The following is a 23,333-nucleotide window of genomic DNA, read 5'->3' as shown; positions in this document are numbered from 1 at the left end:
GGGCTCGGGCTTCATGGCAGTTGTAGGGGGAACCTCGTGAGTCCTCAGGGAATAAAATATTTCTTGAAGACCTAGATGCCTTTTTTTTTTTTTAAAAGTAATTTACAAGTTTTAATACAACCAGTCTACATGCATCCCTAAAAGTTTCCTTTCCAGTAGGAAATATAACCAGTTAACCTGTTGCCAACAAATCAGCTCTGATTTGCGGTGACCCCATGTGCATTAGAACTGTGCTCCATAGGGATTTTTTTTTTTTTTTTGAGAGAAGCATTATTTTTTTATTTTTGTTTATTTTTATGATTTATTTATTGTGTAGTTGAGAAGAAAACAGCAAAACATACACCAATTCAACAGTTTCTACACATACAATTCAGTGACATTGATTACATTCTTGGAGTTGTGCAACCATTCTCATTCTCCTTTTCTGACTTGTTCCTCCCCTGTTAACAGATGCACTGCCCCTAAGGTTCCTATCTAATCTTCAAGTTACTGTTGTCAATTTGATCCCATACAGGTCCCTGTTGGCCACCAGCCCATGGAGGAGATGTCCCTCCAGCCACTTCAGCAGCTCACCTGGGGACAGAGCGGGACTCGGGGTGGGTGGGGGGGACCCCAGAGAATCCCCTCCCTCTTTGTGTGAACACACCTGCACACTCCCGTCCTGCCAGGTGACCCACCAAACACACCCACCATGCACACAAATATAAGCAGCCAGAATGTATTAAGCGCTTATTGTATTCCAGGCATCCATTCAATGCCCTCATTGCTGATGCACATCCCCAGCTGTATACACCCTGACACCCCAAGTCCTGAGAGGATTGGTGGTCCTGGAGCTGCAGGCAGTGGGGGTGCCCGCAGCAGGTCCAAAGCACCCAGACCCCATCAGAGACAGACCCACAGATGCCCCACAGTGCGGGACACAGCAGGGGTGGCATGTGACATATACTGTTCTAAGTACACAGCCTCACAGCCCCTTCTTGTCCCCCCTACCCTCACGTGCCCCTCTGAAGACTCACTTGCCTGGTGTCACACAGACGCACACGGACAAAAGTGTATCACAGCATGCATACAAACCTGTCGCATATGGTGAGCACGAGGGCTGGGAAGAGGGGGAGACAAGTGAGGCTGGAGCAAAAATTAAGGGTGTGTCATTAAGATAAGTACTATTTTAATGCAATATTTTAAAAAATCTAACAGAATGCAAAAATCCACTGTTTTAGTTATCTAGTGCTGCTATCACAGAAATACCACAAGTGGATGGATTTAATGAACAGAAATTTATTTTCTCGCCGGACGCTGGAAGTCCAAATTCAGAGCACTGGCTCTAGCGGGAAGGCTCGCTCTCTGCTGTGGGGGAAGGAACCTGTCTCTTTTCAGCTTCTATTCCTTGGCTCTTTGATGGTCTTCTTGTGGCCCGACATCTCCCCCCATCTCTGCTTCCTTCTCTGTGCCTAATCTGCTTGCTTTAATCTTGAAGGTGATTGGCTTAAGACACACCCTACACTAATATGCCTCATTAACATAACAAAGATAACCCATGCCCAAATAGAATTATACCACAGGTATAGGGGTTGGGGAGCCCTGGTGGCACAGTGGTTAAGTGCTCAGCTGATAACCAAAAGGTTGGTGGTTCCAACCCACCAGCAGCTCCACGGGAGAAAGATGTGGCAGTCTGCTTCCATAAAGATTGTTACAGCCTTGGAAACCCTATAGGGTAGGGTAGTTCTACTCTGTCCTATAAGGTCAGTATGAGTCAGAATCAACTCGGTGGCAATGGGTTATAGGGGTTAGGATTTACAACACATATTTTGGGGGGACAATACAATCCATAACATCTAGGAAGATCAAAATATGAGCATTTTAAATAAAGACAGAGTCCCAACAAACACAGCCCTGCCTTGCTAGCCTCACTCTGAGCCCCGCCTGGTGGGAGCCTGTCTGGAGCCCAAGCGACCGCATTCATTCTCCAGGGACCACAACCTGGTGTGAGCGCATGCGCTTGCGTGCCCTGTCACCGAGCACCCACACTCACGGTCGCCGCGGGCCGCGGGCTGCCCGGCCTCAGGGGACCAGCGCGGGCCCCCGCACACTCGCACCAGCGTGCGCACGAAGTGGGCACCACACAGCTTCTCCGGTGACGCCTCGGGGTCGGGTGCAGGGCCCAGCGCCAGCGCCAGCACGGGGACCAGTAGCACCAGCGCCCAGGTCGGCGGGCTAGGATCCATGGGATCCATGGTGGTGAGAGCGCCGGGGTAGCTGGACCCCTGTTATAGGCGCCTGGACGCCCCAGCTGGGGGCCTTGGAGGAGGGACAGAGCATTCCAGAAGGTCAAGAGTGAGGTCAGATGAAGGAGCGCTCGCTCTGGGCCAGGACCTTGGCTGTACCTCCCTGGGAGGCAGTGGGTGAGGAGTCTTTATTTTTTAAGCATTTTACAGAGGTGAAATAGACAAAACCCTGTGGTGCCTATGATTTTATAGCTAAGGAGACTGAGGCTCAGACAGGGGCCCCCAGGTGTGCCCAAGGTCACCGAGAGCTGAGACAGAGCCCAGTTCCTCTAAGGCCCCCAGCCCTGACCTCTGGCTGGGTGGTCCTGGCAGCTCTGCCTCCCCAGAACTAGGGGCTCCTGGGGCTTGTGGGGGGCTGGTGGGGTCCAGAATAAAGCCCATAGTTTGCTCAGCATCTGCTTGGTGCCAGGCCTGGGCCCAGGGGGCCTTATGACCATGTTTTACCAAACAGGGAAACCGAGGCTGGGAGAGAGAAGGAGAGTCAACTGAAGGCAGGACCCTTCCACCAAATCAGTTGGCCTTTCCACAGAGATCTGTGTCTGTCTCTCTCTATGGCTCCATCCCTCCCCCTTTCTCTCTCTCTCTGGATGCCTCTCTCTCTTTCTTTCTCTCTCTCTCGTCTCTGCCTCTCTCCATCTCTCTCTCTCATCTCTATTTCTCTCTCTCTCCATCTCTCAGTTTTTCTTTCTCCCTCTCTACCTCCACTTCTCTCTCTGAGTCTGTCTCACTATCTCTTTCTTTCCATATGCTCTCTGAGTCTCTCTTTCTCTCAATTTCTCACTCTCTCTCGGGGTCTCTACCTCTCTGTCTCTGGGTCTCTCTCTCTCATCTGTCTTTCTGTCTCCCATCCCTCTTCTCTCTCCCTCTCTTTGCTCTTTAGGTCTGTCTTTCTTTCTCTCTTCCCATCCTTGTTACTTTCCATATCTTTCCAGCTGCCAGCAGTCCTGGGGTGGACATGGCTGAGGGGGGCCTGGCCTAGTCCCTGCTGATGTTGGTCCCCTCCCCACAGCCTCACCCCCACCCCAGACCTTGCCCTCTGACCCGCCAGAGCAGCCCGTTCCCTGCACCCACCAAGGGCTTTTAATCAGCTCCCCCAGGACTGAGCCAAGGCCAGCAGCTGGGACTGGGAGGGGAGTCTGTCCTCAGGGTCCAAGCCATGCCCTGCCCAGCTGTTCCCAGGAGCCTCCTCCATCAGTCCGCCCAGAGGCTCTCATGGCAGCCCCAGAGAAGTCTCTAAACCCGAAGGCCTAACCACGACGCTTCCCAGCTCACACACCCTCCAGGTCCAACAAACCGTCTTTTCCATTGAACTCCTTTATTCATTCAACAAACACTCCCTGCACCCCCTCTGTGCCCACCCTGCCCTCAAGGAGCCCCCAGGTTGGGGGAGAAAGAGCTGGACACAAACACCTCCAGAGCTAGTATCAGGGCTGGGCTGGAGGAATTTAAGGGACCAAGGAAGGCTGCACGGAGGTGATCGCTGGGGTTTGGAAGGATGAACAAGGGTTTTCTGGGGAGACCAAAGTGGCAGAAAGTCCTTGCAGGCAGGTGAGGAGGAGCAGTGGAGACTTAACCTGGTCCGAGGACTGGCTCTGCACAAGAAACCTCAAAAGCCTCAGGTGGTGGGTTCTGCACAGCCAGGGGCCCAGCACGTCATTCTGCCCATTTTACAGGAGGTAGAACTGAGGCTCAGAGAGGGGAAGCAACTTCCCTACAGTTGCACAGTGCATGAGTGGCAGAACAGTGGGCTCTATCACCTGAGTGCTTAACCTCTGTACTCTGAGTGCTCACCCTCATCATGCTGTTCCCTCTGCTAGATAAGCCTTTCCCTCCCTTGACTGCCTGGAAAGCTCCCACCAGCCTTCCATGTGACCCTGAGGGTCGGGACAAAAAGGGCTGCATAGGTGGGAGAGCTGAAGCCTGGGTCCCTCAGGTACAGTCAGCAACACATCTGAACCCCAGCCTCCTAGCCCCCTTAACACCAACCCAGACAGACATACAGGCCGCCCGAAAAAGCAAATTTCCAGCTGAGGCAGGTGCTCTTCTTGGCTTCCTCCAGCAAATTAGATGGGGGAGCAGAAGCCTGGAATCACATATTTAAAGCTACATTAATGTCCCCATTAGAAATGAGACTGGAAACTCAGAGCCAGGTTGTGAGGGACTGAAAGACAGGAGAGTCTTAAATTTGGATCATTGCTTCTGTGCTGAGTGGGCTCAGGGGGCCCCACCAAGGATCCGTCCTGAATCTTTACAAGTTCCAAAGCTCATAAGGCCCCCGTTGCTCCTCAAGCCAGGGGCACCTCCGAAATGCAATGCTGTTTGCTCCATGGGGGTCTCTGTGAAGCAGGGGCTGCTCATGAAGCCTTTAAAGCCCAGAGAGGGTGGCTCCCTGCCTGAAGTCACAAAGCCAGGCATGGAAACTGGACCCCAGAGATCTGTGTGCAGGAGATCTAAAAAGAACAGGGCATGGGGTTCGCCCTTGGGATAAGCCAGGAAGCCGAGATCTCATGCCCCTGGCCACTACCCCCTGCTTGCACTCCACAGCAAGTCCAGCTGGGGGCCCAGGGTGCTGAAGGGTGGCCGGTCCTGTGGGCTAGGGGCCCAGCACAGCTTCATGAGCTCATGAACCTAGAGGGGGAGGCAAAGGGGTCACATGCAAGCAGTAGGAAGGCAAGTCCCATCTGCAGTTTTAAAACATAAATGAGACCCCATCCCTCCCCTGCTAGAAACTCTCCCATGGGTCCCTATGGCTCTTGGAACAAAATCCCAACCCTCTCTGCTGCCCTCCCAACATCATCTCCCTCAATCCCCTTTTCACTGGTAACACTGCAGACACGCCTCTGTCTCTCTGTTACTTAAATATACCAAACATGTTCCCATCCCAGGGCCTTTGCACCTGCTGTCCCCGCCGCTGGGAATGCCCTCTCCCAGCTCTCTCCTTCTCCTTCAGGTCTCACCTCAGGTGTTATCCCCTCTGAGAAGCCCCCTTCCTGTCACTTCCCCCTGTTCACCCCCTTCAAGGCACTTATTGTCACTGGCAAGTTCTTTCGAGCTCCTGTTGTTTGCTGGTTACCAGGAGGACGAGGTAGTATCTGTTCTGGCCCCTGCTGGGTCCCTGGCACCCAGCACAGAGCCTGGTACACAGCTGGTGCTCGGTAAATGTTTCTAGACTGGATGAATTCATTTAGGAATGACCAACCACATGTGAGACACTTCCATCCAAGTTGTGAGTGTATACCATTGGTCACCACCATTTATTGAGCACTGACTGTGTGCCAACTCAGAGTTGAGCACTTGATGACAGGTGTTAGCTGCTCTGATCGTCCTGCACCAATAAGGTGTTGCCATTTCCATTTTGGAGATGGGTAAACTGAGGCTCTGAAAGTGTTTGAGACTTGCTGTCCAGTGAGCCAGCAGCAAAGTGGAGGCCAGAATCGCCTTCTGCCTCACGCCCAAGAGACAGAGAGGGGAGAAGCCCAAGGGGCCAGCTTGCTTGCCGGAGACCCCTGAGCCAATCCGGGAAACTGATGCAGGCCCTGCTGTGCTCACCTCAGCTGGGCAGCCGGCAGGCGCCGGCAGCCTCTGGCCCTCGGCGAGCAGCTCCAGTAGGCAGAAGAGGACTGGGGCTTCTCGCTCACACCCCATCATCCGTAGGAACTCCTGGAGGAAGGAGGAGCACCCACGATGGGGGAGGTGTCGTCTGTGATTGAGGGGGAGGGGGCTGCTAGTGGTTGGGGGGAGGTCAGCCATTGTGAAGGGGTTCTTCCCCACTGGGGCCTACAATGCTGGGACACGGGTGACCCTGAGCAGAGGGACGCTAGGGGCAGACGGGTGATTAGCAGGAGGGGCCGGGGGGAGGAGGGCGGCCAGGAGCCACTCACGGCCGAGGGACTGCAGCTCCGGTCGCTGTAGGTGAAGAGCTCGTACAGGACAACCCCAAAGCTCCAGACGTCAGATTGGCGGGAGAAGACGTTGTCCGAGAGGGACTCTGGGGCGTACCTGAGGGGACAGAGAGGCCTCAGCATGCAAGGGCAGGGCAGAGAACGGAAAGGGGGCAGCCTTGGCCTGGGGGAGCTGGTCAGTGAGGTCATTCCCCGCCCCAGGGGTCTCAGTTTCCTTGGCTGCGGGATGGGGAGATTCTCCAGTTCTGTGGGAGAGGAGGGGGCGGTTCCAGGATTGGGGAGGAAGGAACGCTGGTTACGCGGAACTAGGACTGTGGGGTCGGGGCCAGGGCTGGCGTGGTGAGGAGGCGGGGACAAGGCTGAGGGGCGGAGCCAGAGCGATGCGTAGGAGGGGCGGGGACAGGGCTGTGGACGGGAGGAGTGGGGGGGGCGAAATCAGGGTTGAGGGGTGGGGCTTGGGAAGGAGGGGCGAGACCAGGGCAACGCAGAGGCGGACCGTGTCCGGGTAGGGTCCCCACCAGAAGATGGGGCTCTGGCCGGGCTCGCGGACCACGTAGTATTCTTTGTCCAGCGGCAGCAGCTTCGCAAGGCCGAAGTCGGCGATCTTGACATGCGCCTCGCTCTCCACTAGGATGTTTCGGGCCGCCAGGTCGCGGTGCACGCAGCGGCGAGACCCCAGGTACTCCATGCCCTGAGGGCGCCAGGGTGGGGAACAGGGGGGATGCACCCCAGAATGACCTGGCGCGGACCCGAGCCTGACCTGGAATCCGACCCCAACCCCCACCCAGACCCCAACCCAGACTCCAGCCCTGACCCATCAGCTCCCATCCTGCTCCCGAGCCCTAATTCCAGCTGGAACCCCCAAACACGACCTGAACCCCAAATTTCCACCCTCAACCTTAACTACATGTCACGCAGACCCCTACTCAGGCCAAGCCGGCTGATCCCCCACAGGTCCTGGGCACCCCTCTCTCACCGCACCTTGCAAATCTGCGAGGCATACAGGAGCAGGCGGCTGGAGTCTAGGCGGGTGCGGTACCTCTGCAGATAGTCGCGCAGGCAGCCGCTGGGCAGGTACTCCATGACTAGGCGCAGGCTCTGGCGGCCTGGGGCGGGACAGGGTCACCGCAGGGCCCATCCTTGTCTCCTGCCCCTCCATCCTCTCCCTCACAGTGGGACCGGGGTACCCACCCAGCCTCAGTGTTGCTGTTAAATGGTGATGGCGACAATGACATTTATGGCTAATATCTCTTGAGCACCTTCAACAACATACACTGATTCATTTAAACCTCATGAGGACCTGTTTATCAAGTGGGGAAACTGAGGCTCAGAGAGGTTAAATAGTCTGCCCAAGCTAGTAAGGGGTGGAGCCGGGATTCGAACTGGCTACCCTGATGGTGTTCCCACTCCACTAAGGATGTAGAATTGGAAGGGTGCCCTTGGGCCTCAGTTTGCCCATCCGGGACGTGGCTCACCGGGGCCATAGCTGACACCGCGGTACTTGACGATGAAGTCGCTGTGGAGGGCTTTGAGGATCTGGATCTCCCGCTGGAAGTCCCTCTGCTGGTCTGGCCCGCTGTGCTGCAGCTGCTTCACGGCCACCAGGGCGCCCGTGTTGTCGCCCAGGGGGTCATAGCGGCACAGCTCAACGCTGCCAAAGTTTCCCTGGGAGAAGACTCAGCTGGTGTCCGCATGCTAGGGGCCCTGCCCGGCTCACCCGGAGAGGTCTCACCCACCCCAGAAGGCCCCGCCCACCCTTCCCGGCCCACCTCACCTTGCCCAACTGCGAGATGTACTTGAGGTGCCTCTCCTCAAAGATCGTGGGGTCCTGGCAGGCGTACAGCTGGGTGCCATTCCACAGGCCATCACGGGGTGCCAGGGCACCGGGTGTGGGGTCTGAGAGGAGCTCATAATCTGGGGGCACCGGCAGGAGGTAAGCTACGCATCCTGCCCAGATCCCGTTCCTGACCTGACCTTCTGTGTGACTTCCATCTGCACTCTCACCCTCTCTGTTCATTATGACAGGGCCACTGCAAGCCAAAAGCACCTTTGTGCAACCCGCTTGTGCAGTGCACATCCTGTGCAACTGTCCATGCCTGTGGAGCTGGAGAAACACAGCGAGACTCCATTTGCCAGCCTCCACTGCAGTGAGTCATAGTCACAAGACTAAGGTCAGGCTGATGGGTGCCCTTGCTGGCCTCGCCCACCCTGCCCACCCTGTGGGCACCTGAAGTGATTAGGCTGTTGAGGTCTCGGATGACAGCGCGGAAGGAGGGCCTGTGTCTGGGCTCATAGGCCATGCACTGCTGGATCAGCAGGGCCAGCTCTGTCCACTTCGGGACTGGCAGCTGCTGCCGGTCCTGGTAGAACTGGAGTTTCTGGGGACAGGAGGTGAGGCTGGTCACACCTGGTGCCAGACCCACCCAACCTGCCCAAGCAGGACCTCAGTTTACCCTTCTGTCAAATGGGGGCTCTCAGGGCTAATGCCGGGTGGGGGGCTCTGACCTTGGCAGGATCCAGGGCGCTGATGGGCATGGGGACCCCATTGAACACCTCCCAGACCGTGGCACCAAAGCCCCACTTGTCGGCCTCCAAGCCGAGCGTCCGGGCATCCTGGAGACACTCGGGGGCCACCCAGGGGATCCTGTCGGTGAGCACTGGGGGTGGAGGGGATGGTCAGGGCTCCACCTCCTCACCCCACCAGGCCCTGCCCTCTGTTTGCTGCCCCCTGGCACTTACTCTCCAGACTTAGCACTGTGGGGCTGACCCCAGGGTCACTCAGCTTGATGAAGGGCGGGTTTCCATCAGCTCCCTCTCGAGCCAGGAGCACCTTCCGTGCTGAGACATTGCCATGGGGGAGGCCTTTGTCCTCCTAAGTGGATTGGACATAGGAGAGTGCCATGGAGGGTTTGATGAATGAATATTCTGCCTGGCAAACTCCTATACATCCTTCAAAGCCCACCTGGTACTGCTCAGACCATGCTCCAGCATCCTCCCTAGACTCTCGGCATGCTGTCTGGCCCCCTGTAGTCCAGCGCCAATGCTGACCTGATTGTGCCCCTTCCCTTCTCAAACAACCCCCTGTGGCTCCCCACTGCCTTCAGGACAAAGTCAAAGCTCCTCAGCTTGGCATTTAAGGGCATTCAGATTCAGACCTTGCCCACTCTTTCCATGAGCTTCTCTCTCTCCCACACCCCCTGCTCTGGTCTCTTGCCAAATGAACTGCCTGATGGGTCCCAGAACATGAAACACATCTTCTAGCTGGCAGGTATTTGCCCAGGCTGTTCCCTCAGCCTGACATGCACTCCTTCCTTTCTCCTCTTGGTGATCTCCTACTCAGTTTTCAAGGCCCCAGCTCCAATATCCCCTCTACTACTCCCCCCAGCTTTAGGCTCCATGGATGACCAGCTGTTCCCTTCTTGTGCTCTCACACCTTTCAGCCTGTACACATGCTGTTCCCTCAGCCTAAAATGCCTTCTGGCATCCTTACCAAACTCCTATCTGTACTTCAGAGCACACCCATAATGCCCCCTCCACCCAGAGGAAGGCTTCTCTGTGAATGGACACTCACCAGGTAGTTGAGAGCATAGGCAAGCTGCTTGACCACTTGCAGCTTCCAGCTGGCTGGCACCAGGTGGCCACGCTTTCGCAGGTATGTGTCTAGCGCCCCCAGGTGGACAAACTCCTGCACCATGATGCCTGGTGGCGGCAGGGAGGATGGGGGTGGAAGGCTAGACTGGACTTGTGTTCAGCACACTCTGTCCCGACCCCAAGCTCGGGAGTCTCTTGAACTTCAGCTCTGATTTTTCCCACTAGCATCTCCATCCTAATCCCTATCCCCCTTGCTGCCTTCCATCTCTCTAAAATATTTGCCTGAAATGCCTGCAAGGTGCGGAGCTCTCTCTCTACCTTACTTCCAGTCATTTTCGTGGGCTGGACCCTATGCCCAGAACACTCCCTTTTCCTAAATCCTACTTGTTCTTGCCTTCCCACTTACAACCCCACTACCACCTAACCAACTCCTACGCATCCTTCAACGCCCACTTGGTACTGCTCAGACCATGCCCCAGCATCCTCCCTAGACTCCCGGCACCCTGTTTGGTCCTCTGTAGTCCAGTCCCTATGCTGACCTGACCGCCTACCTGGCACACCCAGAAGCTGTGCCAAACTTGACGATGAGTCAGAGGCTTCTTCTGACCTCTGGCAATTCCCCGAGCTGCCCCCATCATGCACTGATTATTTATCACACACCCCCAGTCTATCACATTCTACGCTCATATGCCCTCCTTCCTTTCTCCTCTTGGTGAACTCCTACTCAATCTTCAAGGCCCCAGCTCTCTCTACTACTCCCCTCGGTTTGTCTTCTCCCCAATTCCTGGCACATCCTAGGCTCTTGCTAAATAGCAGCTGAACTGAACTGATGATGAGACAGCTCGGGGGGTGGGTATGAGTGGGAGCTGGAGCTGCTGCCCAAGGAGGAATGAGTACAGGGTGACATTCGCTGGTGGCCAGGGGCTCCATCCAGGGAAGGCTCAGTGTATGGATGGTGCTGCCTGTATGGGTTCAGTGGGGGAGTGCGGGAGGAGAAGCCCTGGGCTTTGGTGGGGCCAGGAGGTGGGGGTAGGGCGGTCTCTCACTGTCTCCAGCCATGCACACGCCATGGAGCAACACGAGATGCTGATATGACACCTGGCTCATCAAGCTCGCTGCTTCCAGAAATGACTGGGGGGAGGGAGGGAGAGAGAAGATGCATGGTTCCCTCAGCCCAGGACCCCAGACTTGGCTGCTTACAAACCTGCCTCAGGAAAGAACCCGGCCACAGCTTCCTTTGGCCCCTGGGGCCCATCATTTGTGCCCACAACACTGTCTCATGATCTTCTGTTGAGGGATGTAAGTTCCCCTGTGTAACCCGTTGCCGTTGAGTCGATTCTGACTCCTAGCAACCCTACAGGACAGAGTAGAACTGCCCCATAGGGTTCCAAGGAGCAGCTGGTGGATTCGAACTGCCGACCTTTTGGTTAGCAGCGGAGCTCTTAACCACTGTGCCACCAGAGCTCTCTCTTCCCGTGTAGGGGCTTTTAAAATTGAGTTGTCTGGCATATCTGAAATGGTTGGTTCAGGTTATGGACCCAACTCCGTTTTGTGACTTCTGCTTTTGTCTTAGCACCCGAAAATTAAACTATTTAAGGCGTTTGACATAATTAAAAGATGGCCGCTTTCGGTCCTGAACTTAACCTTCATTTTGAAGACTGCGCCACTCTTTCTCATATATATACATATATATTTTTTAAGCTTATAGTTATGCCTTAAACTGTAGCTAACCTTTAGAAGCAGCTTGTTTACAGAACTGTATTATATTTAGGTGATCAGGCTCCCTGAGACACTTGAAACTTGTTCTTTCAGAAAACAGTAGAAGATTAACGAACACGTCCTGTTTCTAAGACTCTCAAGATCTTATAGTCATGGCTCACTGATCTTGCAATTATCTTAGCAAGATTTCTATTCTTTATAATATTTGTCTTTGTAACCAAGTTAATGTGTCTAAGAAAATATTTGTCTTTGTAACCAAGTTAAAAAAGAAGGTTGTCAGCATGTTCCCAGAGAAACCACGTAGTACCCAGTTTATCAACTAAACCCACATGTAATCTTTAAACAAATCACAAAGATGATATCTTCACTTCTAGATATCCCACCTTCAACTATCTTACCTCACCAAGCACCAATCAGAATATTGCCCCTTAAAGTCCCTGGTTTTACAGTATAAATATGACTATGAGACTCTAGCACAGTGGGGTGTGCTGAATTTCACTTTGTGAGATGCAGGGGCCTGCCAAGCTCCAATTGTCTTTCCTTTCAATAAATCTCTCTTGATTTTATTTTAAATAGAGCATGCATCCTTAGTGTACAACACCCCTATAGTCTACCTTGAGTCTCTCACACAGAAGTGGGAAATTCAGGGTCCAGACCCTGCAGATGTCTCCCCACGTCTCCCCGCTCCTTTCCCTCCATAGCTCCTTTCCAGCCCACTGGGCCTCCTTGCTGTTCCTTAAACTTGTCAGGCTTAGTCCTGCCCCCAGGCCTTTGTTCTGGTTGTTTCCGCTTCCTGGTGCACTCTCTCTGTCTGCTTCTAAAATCCACGACTCTTCCATATTGCCTGGTTTGGAGATAACCTGGCTACACTTCTGTTGTTTTAAGGGCCTGTGTTTTTAAGCTTCTCTGAGCCCCCAGCTGTGGCCCCAAAGGCTTGCCCTGTCCCTCTCCCTCACCTCCATGCAGTTCTTGTGCTTGGCATCCATAACCTTGAGCAGCACCTCGGTCTCCCAGATCTCCCCATCCACAGCCTCACGGCGACCACCCCGGTAAATCTTGGTGAAGGACCCATGGCCCAAGTTCTCATGCTGGAAGGAGAATGGCAACAGGAGGGGCCCGTGAGAGGGTTCCCACGGGTTCCCAGCCCACAGCCCCTGACCTGAGCAAAGCACAGGCACTGGTCTTATTTTACAGATGGAGAAACTGAGGCATAGACAGGTTACTTCATGTGCCTGAGGCCACACAGCAGAGATGGGTGCAGACCTGGGTCTTGGGACCAGTGGCATCACTAGGGGGGTGCAGAGAGTATAGACCACACTGGGTGACACTGTCAAAGGGGGTGACACCAAATGACTGTCTATAAAATTTTTGTGCAGTGTTTCAGCAGAAATTTATTATTATTTATAAAAATATCCCTGTAGTTAGTTATAACAACAAAAACATTTTTTGTAAGCCCAGCTTACATGTATCAATATACCTACAAGGCTAAAACTCTATGCTAATTTACTTTTTGAACCTTCTAATGCGCTATGGGAGCGGAGGGGTGACACTATGAGTTACCGCACTGGGTGACACCAACCCTAGTGACACCACTGCTTGGGACCCCAGACTATGAGGTCGTACCCCCCACCCCTACTTCCCAGGACCACTTACCCACTCCAGGCTGTCAGAGGGGATCTTGTGAAACGTCATCTGGCTCAGCTGGCACTGGGATTGGGGCTGAATGGGGGACGACGTGGGCGGGCTGCAGCCTCCTCGGACCACAATCAGGTTGGACTTTTCTTTGGGAATGGGCGGGGGGTCCAGAGGTCAGAGGTGAAAGATCCCCAAAGTTTACTGCCTGTATTAATTCAGGGGTCCCTCCCAGAAGTTAACTCTGAGCCAAGGACTCAGGGGCACATGATTTATTTGGAAGATGACCCTAGAAACCCTGGTGGGGGCTGGGGAAGTGAGACAGGGAGGGAAGGAGCCCCACAGGCAGCAACAATAAGCAGAGGACTCTGCGACAACCAGGACTCATTTCTCGGAAACTTTGGACAGCTCACATCTCAGAGTTATCCTATCCGAGGAGTTCAAGTGTGAAATTCACCCAGAAGAGGCAAGAGATGGAGAGAGACTAAACTCTGGTAACATCGCTAGGATCCAGCTGCACCTGGATCCAACTGTGCCTGAAGGAAGCCCTCAATCCCATGTGCCAATAAATCACCTTTTTCTTTTCCGCCTAAACTACCTTGACCTGCAGTTTCTGCCACTTGCTACACACAGTTGTGACAAACACAGAAAGTCAGGGCCCCAGATCTCTCACCTCTGGGAAGAAAGTGGGCTCACCTTTGGATCTGGGGGGGCAGCAGGAGGTAAGGTTCAGCGCGACCCCATCCACATGCAGCCCACCATCCCTATAGGCTGCCAGGAGCTCTTGAAGGCTGCTGTGGGGCCGACCGAGGCCAGCGAGGGAGAAGGTTCCAGTGGGGTCTCGCCGGATGAGGCAGCCCTTGTAATCGGGACCAAGAGGGGTCTGCAGAGGGGAGTGGTCCCTGAGTGAGAGTGACCATCACCCTCCCCCTGACTCCCTCCTCCTCAAGTATCATGAGCTCATTCCAGTCTCCAGGCCTTTGCATATGCTGTTCCCTCCACTGAGAATGCTGTTCCCTCCCCTTCTTCACTAGGGAATTACAGACCCATCTTTCAGGTCTCAACTCAAAGGTTACCTCCCCCAGGAAGCCCTGCCTGTCCTCCTGGCCTCTAGAGGGTAGACCCCCACTCTGAGCCAAGCACCCTCCCAGGGTTGGGGAGGGAGACCAGAGGGACCAACCTGGATGCAGACCGTAAGGAGGAAGCTGTCAAAGTCCTGGGGGCTGCGGCGGAGAAGGTAGGAGCCAGAGAGTGAGCCCCCCATCTTGAGTTTGTCAATGGCAAAATCCAGTCTGTGGGGACAGGTGAGTTAGAAGTAGAAGGGAGGAGGGGGGATCAAGGATAAGAGACAGAAACAGAGAAAGGAAGCCAGACCTGGGTTCAAATTCAGATCCGTCTGGGGCTCTGGGACGCTACCCAGCTAACAACTCCTCCCTCATCTATAAAATGAGACAAACATCACGGCCTCTGCCTGGGTATTGAAAAAGTGGGGGCAGCTGAAGCCAGGTGCCCTGTCTTTCCTAGAAATGGCTCTGGGACCCAGGGGTCAGAGAGGGGAGCAGCGCTGGGTCAGGGAATGCGAGACCTCAGCTTCACTGAGCGCCAACTATGCACCAGGCACAGTTCCAAGAGCCTAACTCCTTGTCCAGCGCTCCTGGGGCAAGCCCGGGAGACGAGGACAAGTGCGCTGAGACGGGGAGTGACTCGCAGTGGCTGGGACGGGGACCCAGGTGGATCTGGTAGCAGAGAGGGACCGGGCCCTTACGTGATGGGGCCGTGGCACTGCTCGGCTGCCTCTTCCAACAGCCGCGGGGGCGCCACCTCCTTGCAGAAGAAGTGTCGCGAGTCGGTGGTCAACCGGAAGTAGCCATCCACAAGCGCCACAAAGGACAGCGCCTCGGGCAGCCCCGGGAACTCGGCCTCCTGCGCAGGAACCGCATCAGCGCCTACCGTGGCTAGAGGGGGTCGGTCCCACGGCCTCGCCTCCAGGGGAAGGAGGGAGGGGAGGGGGTCCTGCACCCACCAGGATCTGGTTGTCTGTCCTGGTGACGGTGACCAGACGGTGCTCTCCGGCCGGGCCCACGCGCGGGGCCTGCTTGATACTTATGTCAACGATTTCGGGAAAGTCGCAGAAGGGCTGGAGGGTCTGGTAGGGAGGGAGAGAGCTGAGCCCCCAATCTCTCTTGGAAGCCTGAACCCCATCCCACCCTGAGCCCCTACCCCTTTCAGCCCCGCCCCTTTTCATCCCGCCCCTTCTATAAGTCCCACCCTGTGGCCCTGACCCTCCCATCCCCCTTATCCCTCCCAGACCGCCCCACTCACTCCCCACCTCTCTCTCAATCCCACCCCTGCCGAGACCCAGGTCCTACGGCCTGTCCTCTCCCTGAGTCCCTTTCCCCTCTAAACTCCACCTCCTCACAAGTCCCACTCCTCTGATCACACATCCACCTCTGAATCCCACAGACCACTGAAAGATGCCCAGCTGAGCCCCTGCCCGGTCCCAAGTTACGCACCCTCTCCCAACCCCACCTCTCCAAGCCCCTCCTTCTTCCAGAAGCCGTCTCCTTTCGAAGCCCCGCCCCTCTGAGTCCTGCCCCTCTCTGAGGCTCCCTGAGCCCTTCCCCCGCTTAGTTGCACCCCATATACAAATTAAAAAAAAACCAAACCCTTTGCAGTAGATTCAATTCCGACTCCTAATGACCCTATAGACAGAGTAGAACTGCTCCATTGGGTTTCCGAGGAGCGGCTGGTGGAGTCAAACTGCCAATCTTTTGCATAGCTGCCCAGCTCTTAACCACTACACCTGTTATCTTACCCCTATTAACCCAGCCAGGAGTCCCTCCCCTTCTTAGTACCCACCTCTCTGGCCCGCCCCCCGTAGCCCCGCCCCCCCAAAGCTCCTCTCAACCTGTTCCCTGGCTCTCAGCCCTGTGGGTTTTTCAGCCCCACCCTCTCGCTTAGCTCCGCCCCTCACTCCGCCCTACCTATTCATCCAGGCCCCTCCTCCTTCGTTGGCCCTTCTCTCCCTGAGCCCTGCCCATTCAATCAGTCCCCTGCCGCTCGGCCCCTCCCTTTTTCACTCTCCCTCCGCTCAATTCCACTCTCTCGTTTACTCCGCCCCTCCGTTAGTCCCGTCCCGCGCCACGCCCTACCTCGTGGTCTCTGGGGCTCCAGGCGATGCCGCTGTCTCCCGCCACACGAAGCAGCCCCTGCGGGTCCTGGCCCTGGCCACCGGAGGCCCCCGGGAGGCCCACGCGGAAGGTCTCGGTGGTCCCGGCCGGGTTCAGCCGCTCCAGGTCCATGATGTACTTGGCCATGAGCGATTGCCGGTCGGCTTGGCAGGCAGCCACACGGCGCAGGGCCAGGAGCACCGTCCTCCGGATGCGCCTTCGCGTCACGAAGCTCAGGCCCTGGATGAGGTCGCGCAGGCCAGGTGGCAGGCAGGCCTTGTAGCTGCGGGGCAGGGGTGGCCTCGGTGTGTGTGGGGCAACCCCTCAGGGATGGAGGGTACACTCATAAATCCAGGCCTCATAGCTGAGGGGCCCCGTGGGGGAGCTCAGTGGGGGAACTCAGAGACCCAAAGCGACACAGGGATAGGCGTGGGGGCAGGAGCCACCGGGATGGACAGGGGCACACGCAGGGCTTTTAACTGCAGGAGGCAGGGTTTCCGTCCAGCCCACGCCTCCGTGGGGGGTGGGGGCGGGCCCTGGGCTACGCAGACACACGTGCAGGCTTGTGGGTGATGATCCACATGGGGGCCGCTGGAGAAGCCCAGAGTGGAACCCATACGTGCTTGGGCCCTCACCTGACTTTCTTCAGCAGCTTCTCTGGCCGCTGGGCCTGCTCCTGCGCGATCCGAGTCAGGTCCAGCACAGCCAAGCTGAGGCACTCGCCTTGCTCCTTGAGGCTAAGCCCCAGGGAGAGGTGCCCGCTCACCAGGTCACTGCGATGCTGGGTACCGACCACAGGGCAGGTCAGCTGAGGCTGCTCAACCAGGAGCCCTGGTGTGGCCCTGCTGACCTCCAACCCTCAGCTTCCACCAGGAGGGTCAGCTGAGGCCACCCAGTCATGAGCTCTGATGTTGGCCTGCTAATCCCCAACCCAGGGCTGACTCCCAACCCTGGACTGACCCCAAACCCTAGGCTGCTAAGGGGAAGAGACCATCCAAACATGAGCCCTGGTGTTGCTCTGCTGACCTTCAACGCAGGGCTCTCTCCCATTACAGGGCTGACCCCCAACCCTTGGTTGATCCCCAACCCTGGGCTAAGTAAGCCTCAACCCTGGGCTGAGCCCCAACCCTGGGCTGTCACAGGGAGGGTCAGCAGAGGCCACCCAACTGCAAGCCTTGATGTTACCTGCCAACCCCAACCCTGGGCCAAACCCCCACAGACCGTCACCTGTGCAAAGAGGTGTTCCAGGACCGGCAGGTCAAGGATGGCGCTGGCCAAGTCCTTGCGTAGCCCAAAGCGGTGGCATTTCTCCAGCCCAAACCAGTTGGGGAAGTAAAAGCTGCAGACAGCAGGAGAGGCCTGGAGCGGGGGGCGGTGCCCTGGCCTCAGCATGGGTGGGGGTATAGTGGGGACTGTGGAGGCCTTCTGGAGTCTGGGTTGTGCCATTGACTTTCTGTGTGACCTTAGGCAAGCGACCTACCCTCTCTGGCCTCAGTTTCCTCATCTGTGAAATGGGCTTAGTGATCACACCCACCCCGGTGGCACCAGGAAGTACAGGGAAATGGTAAATTTGTAGGATTGCTTTTGTTTTGAACTCCGATCTCCTAAGCCCTCGGCAAAAGCCTTCTGGTCTGTATATCATTTTAGTCCACACCTTCGGGAGGGCGGGGCATTTCCTACCGGAGCCTGTAGACCAGGACTTGGGTGCCTGCATCCTCCACGGAGAACACGTGACTCGGTGGGAACCAGCAGGACAGGTCCTCAGTGGCCAGGGCAAAGAGGGAATGGTACACGGGCAGGATTCCTGCAGGGACAGCCCTGTCAGCTCCCTCTTGAATTGCCCCACCTGACCCCTTGCTTGGCTGCCAGTATCATCCCCATGTAGTCCCACAGGGCTCTTCCTGTCCCACCATGTCCCACCCCCTTTCACACACACTCTGGGGCTCCCTGTTGCCCTCAGGAGAGAAGCCATTCACTCAGCCTGTTTTTCAAGTCTCCCTGCCCTTCTCCCCAGACCATCTACCCCCTTCCTCTCTACACTTTCCTCAAGGGATGACCAGCTGTTGATCTCTCTTGCCATCACACCTCTGAGACTTCGCACATCCCATTCCTTTTGCCTCAAATGCCCACCCTATGTATCCTCCTCCATGAAAACCAAATCTATTGCTGTCGAGTCGATTCTGACTCATAGTGACCCTATAGGACAGAGCTGAGCTGCCTCAGGGTTTCCAAGGCTGTCAGTCTTTACAGAAGCAGACTGCCACATCTTTCTCCCATGGAGCCACTGGTGGTTTCGAACTGCTGACCTTTCAGTTAGGAACCAAACACTTAACCTCTGTGCTACCAGGGCTCCTCCTCCTCCCTTACCAAACTCCTACTCATCCCTCAAAACTCCAGCTCCAATCTGTCTCCTGAAGCTTCCCATCACTGCCCTCCCCACCCCATCCCTGGCCCTCCCTCTGGCCCAACCCACTCACCGCTGGCCTTGGCAGCCCGCACACACAACTCCTCAGCAGAGTGGTCCCCAAAGGAGAAGGAGAGTCGCTGAGGGGGCCCTGGGCCCCTAGGTGGGAGTAGCACATGCAGGGCACCAGCCTCTGAGGACGAGAGGCTGCAGGAGCGCTGAGAGATCAGGGGCGTCTCCTCGCTCGGAGGTGCCATGAATGCAGCCTGCCTGGGACATAGAGAGAGGTGGCCACTCAGTGCCAGCCAGGAGACCACAACCCATCCATGAGCAGAGAGGACAGGGTTTCTTTGCAGGTGAGGGTGAACAGGTGAGCAGAAATGCTGCAGGGTGGGGGTAGGGATGGAGCCAAGGTGGGGGTGGGTGGCTGGAGAGGGAAGGAGCAACAGAGACACACATAGAAAGAGGGAGAAAGACAGAGATGGAGATAGACAAAGAGAGAATCAAAGAGAGTGAGGGAGAGGTGGAGCTGAGTGTGCAAGGAGCCGTAACCCACACATGAAGGCTGAGCTGGGGGCTGGAGGGCATTCTGCATCCAGATTTTTATAAACTCACAGTCAGTATTCTTGTTAGTGCTGGGGCAGACATCACCAATTCACCTGCAGCATCTATTCCCCCTAGCCCAACCTGTGCCCCAGGCAGGCATGAGCAATCGATCACAAATGTACAGCTTTGCCCAACCAGGGAGCAGATAGTTGCTGGCTTGGTGTATGCATGAGTGCATGGGGGCGGGGGGGGGGGAGTGTGGGGACAGGGCAGCTGTCACGCTCTGTGGATGCGGGGCTCAAGCACATCTGGGGCTAGAGGCTCATGGGCCTGGTGTGATGCCTGCCCTGGGGGCTGGGTCTGGGGGAGGGTCCAGTCTGTGGACTCAGCCAATGGGGGAAAATCTCTGTGTCTGTCTCTCTGTCTCTTGTCTGTCTCGTTGATTAACCTCCCATTTAGCCCTCCAAGCATCTTCCTTTTCCCCCTGTCAGGCCCCAACACCTCCCAACCTCCAGCTCTGTCAGCCTTGGGGGACCTCAGAGCTTGGGGCCCCCATTAGGTAGGATGAGGGGCTGGGCTTCAAGCCCAGTGAGAAAAGAGGGGAAAGTGGATAAGATTCATTGGAACTGACCAGCATGAGGCTCCAAAGAGAATCTGCATAAAAATCTACATTCCACAACGAGACCCCAAGAACCAAAAACCAAACCCGTTGCTGTCAAGTTGATTCTGACTGATAGTGACCGTATAGGACAGAATAGAACTGCCCCATAGGGTTCTCAAGGCTGTAATCTTTGCGGAAGCAGACTGCCACATCTTTCTCCCATGGAGCAGCTGGTGGGTTTGAACAGTCAACCATTTGGTTAGCAGCTGAGCACTTAACCATTGCATCCCCAGGGCTCCAACGAGACCCCAGGGGATAGCATTCGTGGGGTTTTAACACCCAGAATATTTACCCGGTGCTGGGGGCAGGTGAAGACCCCAGGCTCCAGGTTCAAATCTCTGCCCCACCATATCCCATAGGATTTTCTCTTGTGGTGCTGGGGAAGAATATTGAATATACCATGGACTGCCAGAAGAACAAACAAATCAGTCTTAGAAGAAAAACAACCAGAATGCTCCTTAGAAGCGAGGATGGTGAGACTTCAACTTGCTTACTTTGGATGCATCGTGAGGAAAGACCAATCAATAGAAAAGGACATCATGGTTGGTAAAGTAGAGGGTCAGCAAAAACAAGGGGAAAACTCAATGAGATGAACTGATACAGTGGCCACAGCAATGGATTCAAACATACCAGTGATCGTGGGGATGACACAGGACCGGGCAATGTTTTGTTCTGTTGTACGTGGGGTTGCCAGGAGTCGGAGCTGACTTGATGGCAGATAACAACAACACCATATCCCTCGCCTGTGACCCCCCACCCCGGGCCTCAGCTTCCTTGGCTATGAGATGGGCTGACTCTCACAGCCCCGGTGAAGTGGTTTGCTGAGTCCAGCCCTGGCCCAAAGTGTCAACTGTTTAATAGCATTAACTCCTGTTGTCCTTGCCCATGTGCCCAGTGAGCCCTGGACAAATGCCAGCTAAACCTGCCAAGAACGACCCCGGGAATGGAGAACTCTCCAGAAGGGATGTCCCCCACACCCAGACCAGGAATCAAAACAACCCCAGAAACCCCGAGGTCCCCCTGCCACCCCACAGCAGTGACCACTGTCCTGATTCTAACAACCAAGTGGGTTCTACCCCTGTTTGTGCTTTGCGTCAGTGGACTCACGCTGCATGTCCTCTTTGTCTCCCCCTCAACGTTATAAAATTGCAGCCAACCTTAGCATGAATAGCTTAGCATTGTTCCACAGTAAGAAACTGAGGGACCGGAATTTGTAGCAAACTACAGTGGCAGTTTTAAAGTTAAGCTGCTATGTCCTGGACATTCTCAATGCTTGAATATGGAATACGTGAAGAGGAAAAAGAAAATAGCACTGTACTTTATTAGGACCAGAAGCCCTGGTGGCACAATGGTTAAGCACTCGACTGCTAAGTGAAAGGTTGCCGGTTCGGAACCACCTGCCACTCCGTGGGAGAAAGATGTGGCAGTGTGCTTCTATAAAGATTTACAGCCTCAGAAACCCTATGGGGCAGCTCTACTCTGTCCTATGGGGTCATTATGAGTCGGCATCGACTTAATGGCAACAACTTTATTAGCACTGTATTGTAAGTGGAAAATGCAATGTCTTAAATAAAACTGTGCTTAAAATTGGCACCATAAAAAAAAACCCTCCTTTTTAGCATTATCATTGTGATCGTTGTTGTCAGATGCTGTTGAGTCAATTCCGACTCTATGTGTGCAGAGTAGCACTGCTCCATAGAGCCTTCAAGGTTGTAACCTTTCAGAAGCAGATCACTAGGCCTGTCTTCCTAGGAGACTCTGGGTGGGTTCGAATCAACAACCTTTTGGCTAGTAGTGGAGAGCTTAACCATTTATGTCACCCAGGGACTCCAAAAGATTTTTTAAAAAAATCTTAAATTAATGTGACTATTTAAATATTGAAAGCAAAAAGTCAGAGGTGGCATTGGGATCCAGAAGACACCCCTACTTTAACACTCAAAGTCTGGCATCCCAGAAAACCCATCAGAACTGGACAAAGGGGACTGTTGGTCATTCTGAACTGTGACCCAAGGTCCAGGAGGTCCAGGGCTGAGAGCTGCCTCCTAGAGGCTGTCATATTCTAGATGACTTATCCAGGGCCCATGGGGTGGGAATTCGGGGCCTGAAGTTACGCAGGACAAAGCCGCTGCCCAGATTGATAATTGTCAGAAACCACCCAGCAGAAACAGCGCACATGTTTCTGGGAGCTGCCCCCAGAAGCCTGGGGAGGGGGCTCCCTTTGTCTCTGCAGCACCCCCCACCACTGCCATCCCCAGCCCCCACCATCCACCCCCAGTGCCTGGCCAGAGCCAAGCACGCCGCAATTACCTGGCAAGTGCCGACCCTGGTTGATTCCGGAGTCGGGCAGTAGCAGGAGGAAAGTCCCATCCGGCTCCTTCCTGTGTGGGCCCCTGGGCTTCCTGAACGGCTGTCACTTACTGAAAGTCTGGGCCGTGTGGGGGACGGGGGCGGGGGAAGAAAGAGGGCTTGGCCAGGGAGGGGCAGAATGTTCCAGAAGCCTCTGCAGCAGCAGTCCTGTTTGGACAGGCTTCAGGAGACACCGACCCCTGAGGGGAGCCTGGACAGTTAGAGAGGGGCCCAGGTTACATGGGGGTCTTAGCAAGGCCCACACCTGCTTGCTGTGGGGCCCTGGTGGTGCCCCAGCCTCTTAGGCCTGAGTTTACCCATCTGTGGAATGTATGGGTTGGGCACCCAGTGGAATTAATTTTGCACCTTGGGCTGGATTTGCCCAAGAAGGAGAAGGGGAAGTTACCCCAGAAAAAGGTCAAGTTCTCCTTGGAGACTCTAGAAGGATCAGAACATGCATAGAGTCTAGAGTTTATTAGTGGTTACCAGGGGTGGACGTAAAGTCCCTGGGTGACCCAAATGGTGAACATGCTTGGCTTCTAACCAAAAGGTTGGAGGTTTGAGTTCACCCAGAGGTGGCTTGAAAGAAAGGCCTGGTAACTGGTAAAGGGGTAGGCAGGAGGGAGGGAGAAAAGAGGACTCAGTGTTTAGGGGACACTGAGCTTCTGTTAAGAATGATGGTGTAATTGGGAATGGATAATGGTGACAGTTGAACAACATGATGAACATAATTAATGTCACTAAACTGTACATGTAAAGATTGTTGAAATGTCAAATGTTTTGTTACGTATATATTTGTTGTCGTTAGGTGCTGTCAAGTAGATTTCCAACTCATAGCGACCCCATGTGATAGAGTAGAACTGCCCCATAGGGTTTTTTAGACTGTAATATTTACAGAAGCAGATTGCCAGATCTTTCTCCCACAGAGCGGTTGGGTGGGTTTAAATTGCCAACCTTTTGGTTAGCAGCTGAGGACTTAACCATTGCACCACCAGGGCTCCTTAAATATATATATATATATATCACACACACACACACAAGACTCTGGGAGCAATAATGACACCCGTATCAGCTTCC

The 23,333-nt window shown here is 55.0% G+C and overlaps 2 protein-coding genes across 2 annotated transcripts; both read right to left on the bottom strand.

Moving 5' to 3' along the window:
- Positions 1-406: 406 nt before the first annotated feature.
- INSL3 (insulin like 3) lies at positions 407-2,519 on the bottom strand. Its single transcript, XM_023738752.1, has 2 exons — positions 2,033-2,519; positions 407-573 (listed from the first exon to the last, which is right to left on the bottom strand). The coding sequence occupies exons 1-2, from the start codon at positions 2,232-2,234 to the stop codon at positions 482-484; spliced, it is 294 nt and encodes a 97-aa protein (XP_023594520.1). The 5' UTR covers positions 2,235-2,519; the 3' UTR covers positions 407-481.
- An 846-nt stretch (positions 2,520-3,365) lies between these two features.
- Positions 3,366-22,301, bottom strand: JAK3 (Janus kinase 3). Its single transcript, XM_004384397.2, has 24 exons — positions 22,218-22,301; positions 18,777-18,973; positions 17,980-18,103; positions 17,527-17,638; positions 16,935-17,080; positions 16,282-16,582; positions 15,153-15,275; positions 14,895-15,052; positions 14,310-14,421; positions 13,826-14,012; positions 13,151-13,278; positions 12,454-12,585; positions 10,825-10,909; positions 9,759-9,886; positions 8,927-9,059; positions 8,693-8,844; positions 8,415-8,565; positions 7,962-8,101; positions 7,663-7,852; positions 7,169-7,293; positions 6,706-6,878; positions 6,167-6,284; positions 5,835-5,945; positions 3,366-4,913 (listed from the first exon to the last, which is right to left on the bottom strand). Exons 2-24 carry the CDS (start codon positions 18,958-18,960, stop codon positions 4,806-4,808), a joined length of 3,321 nt encoding a protein of 1,106 aa, XP_004384454.1. The 5' UTR covers positions 18,961-18,973; positions 22,218-22,301; the 3' UTR covers positions 3,366-4,805.
- Positions 22,302-23,333: the final 1,032 nt, after the last annotated feature.

Source organism: Trichechus manatus, unplaced genomic scaffold (assembly GCF_000243295.1).
Source record: "Trichechus manatus latirostris isolate Lorelei unplaced genomic scaffold, TriManLat1.0 scaffold00122, whole genome shotgun sequence".
Taxonomy (NCBI): Eukaryota; Metazoa; Chordata; class Mammalia; order Sirenia; family Trichechidae; genus Trichechus; species Trichechus manatus.
Note: the sequence above shows the minus strand (reverse complement) of the source record. Positions and strands in the feature narration are given on the sequence as shown.